This window comes from Betta splendens, chromosome 2 (genome assembly GCF_900634795.4).
Source record: "Betta splendens chromosome 2, fBetSpl5.4, whole genome shotgun sequence".
NCBI classification, from domain to species: Eukaryota; Metazoa; Chordata; class Actinopteri; order Anabantiformes; family Osphronemidae; genus Betta; species Betta splendens.
This window is the reverse complement of record NC_040882.2, coordinates 26,371,639-26,378,920: the sequence shown is the minus strand read 5'-3', so window position 1 is coordinate 26,378,920 and position 7,282 is coordinate 26,371,639. Positions and strand designations below refer to the sequence as shown.

Sequence of the window (7,282 nt, the reverse complement as noted above, 5' to 3'; positions counted from 1 at the left end):
CCAGTCCATGCACTTTATCAGGCTTCACATTGTGGCTTTACATACAAGAACACGTCTCCTGTTGGTGGGTCACATATTTTAGACCCACTGACATTGATGATGTTGATGTTAGAAGCAAAAGCAGCAAAATGAGGCACTATGAAACTTGAGGGAACTTCAGTAAATGATTTTTGTGCTTGTTGCCACTTTGACGGATGACTTGTTGTCTCGCTCTGTTTCAGGCAGCAGCAGCAGCATCGGCCGCTGCCTGGTCTTCGTTCCCATGGCCGTCTGGGTGTTAGCATGATGGTCACAGTATGCCGTGGAAAAACGGGTGTTCTGATGAATCTGTGAACGGATTAAAGCTCATCCTGTTTAAAGTCTGGTCTGGTACTGAGCGTCACATACGCGATGACACAACACACCTGTGAGGCTGCGCTGGTCACTGGACAGAAAGAACCCAACCTACTTCCTGTCTGACACCCTAAAACACAAGGGTTCGGATACTTTCACAGTAAAAGTTTTATTAGAACCCGTCTGTGGTTCTGCGATATCGCTTCCTTAGTGTGTGACATGAGCATCACTTACACCCTGATAAATGCTAGTTGGCCAAACATCCTGTGCTTCTGCGGTGCATGAATCACTTCCTGACGACTGATTGGCAGCGAGAGGCTCAGGGTGAGGAGACGTAGAGGCAGTGGGCGGTAGAGAAGGGTCAAAGGTCACGGGAGCTGCAGCACAGCAAGCAGACATGTGGGAAGGATGTTCTGGTTCTGTGTGTTGAGCTTTATTACTTTATTTACATTAAGACGCACTTTGTGAAACGCGCTCCCTCAACCAGCGCTACGAGGCTGGACGCCACCGCTGTGCCAGACGTTAGCGAGCGGCCTGATGTGAAGGCACATTCAGATATAAAATATCAGAGCATCAACGTTTAGCTTCCTGTGGACTGTCCTTCATCATTTATGCACTTACTCACTGTCAGACATGAAACCACTAAAGCCCAGATGTATCTGAGCCTGACATCCAGCTGAAACAGCTCAGGCTAGCTAACGTTAGCCTGTTACCGTGACTACCGTGCCACGGTTACAGTGAAGGTGCAGTGACTCATCTGAAACCAAGATGGACGTGTAGATAAAGAAGGGAGAACCCCCAAAACATAAATAGATTAAGAAACAGCATCAAACTGACTACTAAATCTCAGGGAAACCTGATAAATGATAATCAATCAGCTGCAAATGTTTTTAACATTTTATTATTGAATCAGTTCGTGAATTAGCAGATAAGTTTAATAATCAACAGATTATTTCAGAAATTAAACTTGATAATACTGGCTTCCTTCAAATTAAAGAGGTCTTGCATGATAAAATTAAGTAAATCATCACAAACACGAGCAATTCCATGTCAAAAGTAAAAGGTGAGTAACTTATGAGTAACCAAAATAAATAAATAAATCAAACTAACAACAAAACTTGGAGCGAAGGAGCAGCAAACCTGTAAAGGTTGGTCGACTTTCCTCTGACTCTGACATGTTGGAGTCAAACTAAAGGAGCCCAGACTAAACATGAGACACGATGCAGCAACGAGAGCAGCGGAGGGAAAGTAAGAGAGAGCGAGGAGAGGAAGGTCGAGAGACACTGAGCAGCAGCAGGTGGAGAGAGGAAGTGAGAGAGCACAAGGCAGAGACCTCAGACGAGACGTGAGAGGAGGAAGGGGCGCGAGAAAAAAGAGACCGAGTCAGTGAATCAAGTCAGACCTGCTGATGAGCACACACCATATTTAAACCTCTAAATTTGAGAGCGAAAGAGGAGGAGAGAAGAAGAAGAAGCCCCGTCGTCAGGATGATGAAGCTGTGGAGCCGCGTCTGCTTCCTGGGTGAGTTCAGCCTCTCAGACCTTCACATCCGAACCCGACCGCGTTTCTAGACACACATTCATCTGAATCAGGTTCTGCACAAATGTTGCGATATACTGCTTTGATCTTTTTTACTGAATTCAAATCCACTTAAAAAACTCTAAAAGCTTCATTTAGTCCCGAATCTGCATTTATATTTGTTAAATTCATTTAAGTTCATTTAAGGATTGAGGACACGTACAGGAAGTAATACAGAGAACACACACACACACACACACACACACACACACACACACACACACACACACACACACACACACACACACACACACACACACACACACACACACACACACACACACACACACACACACAAACCTAACTTCCTGAATGACTACATATATACTGAATACTAATAGATTCATTTATAAGGAGATCCAAATATCAGTGATCAACAAGAACTTTATTATAAACTAAACGCTCATCGGTTGTTTGTTCTCAGGTTTCTAGTTCCGTGCGTCTGAGCTTTTTTCTGTTTCTGCCGCCTCGTTGCATCAAAGCTCACTGCTGCAGATGAAACTGACCTCTGACCTCTGATGTTCAGACCTGCTGCTCGGTGCTAACGTGCTCCTGTGATCTGTCAGTTCTAGTTATTTCCAGGACGTCCAGAGGACAGACCGTCACCATGACGACGGCACACAGCGATGAAGCTACAGGTACGGCGGCGACAGCGGGTCAGAGTTAGTCCAGAACAGGAGGCTCAGAACTGTGTGTGTGAGTCAGAACATGTGAACTAGTCAGACCTGAGCTGAGCCTCATGTTCCTTAGCCCAGTACTGTAACCCTCTGGCTCTGGGTTCTGTCAGAACCGAGTCCTGTCCATCAGCTGCTGTTTCTCACGTGTCCTGTACAGACGGTTCTGTCTGTGTTGGACCCGTGACCGTCCTACTGTGTGTGGTACCGACCTGCACCAGGGTCCAGTTTGCTCCTGTAATAAACAGTGTGCGGTACCACCTCAGCCTGTACTTTCCTGCGGTACCGACCTGCACCAGGGTCCAGTTTGCTCCTGTTAATAAACAGTGTGCGGTACCGACCTGCACCAGGGTCCAGTTTGCAGTGTGTGGTTGGTCGGGTCCTGAACCGAGCCCCGGCACCTGAACTCTTCTACTCCTTGAGGGTTGTGATGTGTTGTTCTGTACGTGCTGTGTTCTGGGTTCACCAACGTGGGCCTGGGTCAAATGTCTAGAAACATCTGGCTGATTCTGTTTTTCTCAGGCACAAACTCATCCATGAAAGCTTTCGATGAATCTGCGAATCAAACTGAAGCTCCCGCCACAGAGACTCCTCTACACGTTACAACTGATCTGGTAACAGCTGGCCCCAAACATCCTGGTCCCAGTAACTCAGGGTTCTGCATCTTCGGAACATGTCTAACCCTGCTGTCTCCAACAGAGTCGCACACTAGCAAAACATGTCACCTCCAACAGAACAGAGGAAGTCAGTGGCAGCACAGTGGCACCGAACACAACCTCACACACTGAGGCGGAGGCTGACACCAAGCCTGATGACGTCACAACGGTTTCCATGACGACAGGAAGCCCGTCAGCTAAGCCAGGTACTGCAGCCCGTGCGGCCTCGCATGCATCTTCCTGTGTGTTAACCACAGCGCTCACATGTTCTCGGGTGTCACACAACATGAACACCACCGTAGCGAACCATCGCCGCGGTTCAACCCATGGCTGCGCTCCAGCAGCTTGAGGGTTAAAGCTGCACAGCTCAGCTGTGGCCTCACGCAGGACACGCACCCCCTGCAGGGCCGACTGTAACGTAGGCCTCCATGTGATGGATCATCAGCATAGAACGAACAAAGATGTTTGTGCATCAGACAAATCAAACCTAAAACAAGAGCAGATGTTTGTGGGAGACAACGATCAGCCACAACCACTGAACTGGATGAAAGATCATCAAAGACAGGAAACGTGGTTACGCTATGCAAACATTATCCCCAGTCAGAGACCGTCCCGTCAGTCTGTGGTTAAAGGTTTACCTGTAGTGGCTGCTGTTGTCCACCAGAGGGCAGCACTGAGGTCAACACTGTCTAACAGCTCTGTGTCTTTCAGCGGCAGTGTCTTCATCCTGGGGTGAGTCCACTTATTTATATACAGATGCTGCTTCTTTGGCTTTTATTTGTGTCCAGCATGGGGAATATTGATTCTTTTGTCCGTGCTCTAAAACGACTGCGTGTCCGACTCCAGGTTACGTGATCCTGGTGTTGATCATCCTCGTGATCGTCGTCCTGTGTGTCATCCTCTACTTACTGCGACGCGTCTCCAGGGTGAGAGGAGAAACCGTCTCCGTTCTGTCCTTCCATCACCTGTGACTTCATGTTTCAGCTAATTGTTCGTTTGCAGACGTACTCGTTTGACCTTCAGCGCCCGAGTCCCAGTCACCACAACGAACCCACGGGCACCTTTGAGCCCGTTCACCTGGACGACCTCGGTGTGTGTCGCTCACATGAGGCCATCGACACGCGGCGCGTCCTGACTTCTAGCTTCTGTTTCATTTTCTCAGATCGTCCGGTCCCTAAAGACGAAATTCACGCCGATGACCTTTCACCTCCTCCAGTAGCCAACAGCACGAGTCCTCCATCAGAGGAGAAGGCGCCTAATGGAGAGACCGGTACAGAAGGAGCCTGTAGCTTTACACAACCCTATTAAACCACATCCTGGGCTCTCGATCCTTATAAACACGTTTGACCTTCAGTCCGTGCTGCTGTCGGACCGAACGCACCAGCTGATGGTTGCGGCTCGCTCACCTTCCTGTCGGCCTCCTCCACAGTGACTCCACCGGAGCAGCCTGATGGGAGCGGCGTGGAGCCTCCCCCGGTCGGTACCTCCAGCCCCGCGGCAGCAGAGGAGCCCGCGGACCCGGCCTCCGGTGCCTCTGACGGAACCCACGCGTTCTTTGATGATGTGGGAAAAGAGCAGCAGAATGAGAACAACAACAACCCCTGCACCAGTAAGAGCGAACAAACCAGCTGAAGCTGTGGGAGCTTTGGGTCGGACTGCAAACACAACACATAGAAAATAACAGCGACGCGTCAGTCGTCCACAAACGTTTCACATCGCGTTTAACCAAACATCTGCCGCAGCTGAATGAACACGTCTGTATTGGACTAAAGGCCTCTCCTCTCTCTGCAGCCGTCGGCTCCAGCGGTCCGTTTGTTGAGATAAACCTGGACGAGCCGGCGCTGTGTGACCAGCTGCTGACTTCAACTGCAGCTCCGTCCTCCGTCCTCCCGTTCTCACCGTTCTCCTTCTCGTCGTCTTCTTAGCACTAAGACCAGAACAAAGAGAACATCAGGACATCAGGACATCAGAACAGACTGAACATTAACCCTTTCATTTGTTTATCGGTGCTCAGTTTGACTCCTTTTCTTCAAACAGAGGCTGTTTATAAAAATTACAAATGTGTTGATTTACCAGTGTGACTGCTGACAGATGGTTTCATCATCAGCTGTTGTCTGATGCTTCTGTTGGGACCAACCTGCCTCTGATGGGAGTCGGTACTGAGCCTGAAGCCTCTGATGTAACAACGTCTGTGTGCAGCGTATATTTGCTGTGTACATACTGTAAACTCTGATTCAGTGATTCAGTCTCAGACCGTTTTACAGTCGTAGGTTTTTAGTTTTGTAAAATTGTTTTTATTAAGAAATTGATTTTTGTAGAAAAAGAAAATAAAAAAGAAATGATGACACATTTCATATAATTTCATATTGAATATATGGATCAAACAGAGGCTGAAAGAACAATGTCTATCGGCTGACGGTGAACTGGAGCTTCATATTATCGATGTTTTTGTCCCTAGTGGCCAAAATTAATGAACACGTTATAATACGGAGGATTTTAACTTAACTGTGTGTTTGTCACAGTTTGTTATGAGCTGAGCTTCTGCAGCTAAAACACCACGAACACATGAACTATCAGACAGTTAATAGAACAAATGTACTCATCTAAGCTCCTCCCATTACGTCTACTGTACATTCACTGGCCACGTTATTACATGAATAAGGCCAAACCTTCCACCATCTCCTCCATAATGCAGTGCAGTGTGTCCAGTACAGAGAGGCTCTGTGTTACAGACGTGGTTTATGCTTCAGTTACTCATGAAGTTAGGAATTTGCAGAGCAAGAAGAACATGCAGAGTCAAAAACACAAACATCTACCGTCAAAACCAGGATCTGGTGACTTTTTCATGATGCATCAATGTCTGACTGTCCTCCTCCTGCTCCTCCTCCTCCTCCTCCTCCTTCCTCTGCTTCTTCGTTGGTCTTACTGCCATCTACTGGGCTGAGATGTGAAACAGTTGTCAGCAAAACAAATGTTCATCAATTTTAAAATAAAAAGATGCTTAATAGCTTAAATATTTACTTGAGATACAGTAGAAGCACTTTCTTCATTCAATAAACAATGGAACATGTGTTATGTACAGTATGTGTTAGAAGTGAAGTTTAGAAGTGACTAGAAGTGAACCCTTCACAGCAACGTGATGAAATGTGATGTATGCAAAGGTTTCGTTCCACTTTGAATAAAGAGGGTGTGAGCAGAAATGAAAGAACAAGAAGAAAGAACAAAGAACACGTCTTTTTCCAGAGGAAGATAATTTAATGTCACAAATTGTTATTGACGGACTTTGGATGTTGGAGCTTGAACTCGCTTTCTAGCGTCTCTCTGCAGGAGCTCTAGTTCTGGCTGGACGGCTCAGGTTCTTCTTCACTACTAATGGACACTACAGGCTGCTGTGTAAGTGTTTTCAGTAATGTGATACTGAACGGAAAAACCCAGACATGCGAGACCAGCACAAATGCTATCAAACAGAGAAGAGCTGACAAAGGATAGCTGAACTCTAGGCTTATATTAGTGAGTGAAGGCTGAAAACATACAGTACAGACAAATATGGAGCTGCTGATGTGACTGACGACTCCAGGTAAAGTTTTTTTTTGCATAATTTTAATGAGAGACGAAATGCAAAGAAATAATGAACAATTCGAGTTTTCTGTGGCTGAAGCGTAGCTCATTCTTAACGACTGCTGTTGTTCTGAGAGAGGCTGCCAACAATCTCCAGTCACTGTCTGTGACAGAACCCACGTAAGTGTAGAACATAACAGATCTTCTGTTAAAAGTGTGCAGGAACAGATCCATTATCAGTTTTTTTTCTGGGCCCAGACTTGTTACTTTATTGAGGAATTATTTTTCTGATGTGTAATGTCCAAACAGACCCAACCAGGTTAACCAAGAACCTCACTTCACTGCGTCCATACAGTTCATACCAGTGGCAGTCCAATGTGGCGCCATGGGCAATATCACGATTTTATGCCCTCCACTCACTCACCTGTGTGTAGTTACTGCATGTGTATAGAAGCAATTAGGTGTCATAGTTTCTATGTGCAT

At 46.7% G+C, this 7,282-nt stretch overlaps 1 protein-coding gene across 2 annotated transcripts; it reads left to right on the top strand.

The window, feature by feature from the left end:
* Positions 1–1,645: 1,645 nt before the first annotated feature.
* On the top strand, positions 1,646–5,590 carry LOC114868875 (uncharacterized). 2 transcript variants are annotated; one of them, XM_029172580.3, is made up of 10 exons: positions 1,647–1,854; positions 2,478–2,549; positions 3,108–3,199; positions 3,285–3,447; positions 3,953–3,973; positions 4,088–4,167; positions 4,244–4,331; positions 4,404–4,511; positions 4,671–4,850; positions 5,033–5,590. In XM_029172580.3, exons 1-10 carry the CDS (start codon positions 1,821–1,823, stop codon positions 5,164–5,166), a joined length of 972 nt encoding a protein of 323 aa, XP_029028413.2. In that variant the 5' UTR covers positions 1,647–1,820; the 3' UTR covers positions 5,167–5,590. The 2 variants fall into 2 exon arrangements, with proteins under 2 accessions (XP_029028412.2, XP_029028413.2); XM_029172579.3 differs by having other exon boundaries at positions 1,646–1,854; positions 4,244–4,511.
* The last annotated feature ends 1,692 nt before the right edge of the window (positions 5,591–7,282 follow it).

Coding starts and splice junctions, on each gene's coding strand:
- LOC114868875 (XM_029172579.3), top strand. CDS start 1,821: ATGATGAAGCTGTGGAGCCGCGTCTGCTTCCTGG. Junction 3,974..4,087: donor GGCAGTGTCTTCATCCTGGG/GTGAGTCCACTT, acceptor GTCCGACTCCAG/GTTACGTGATCCTGGTGTTG. Junction 4,168..4,243: donor TACTGCGACGCGTCTCCAGG/GTGAGAGGAGAA, acceptor GTTCGTTTGCAG/ACGTACTCGTTTGACCTTCA.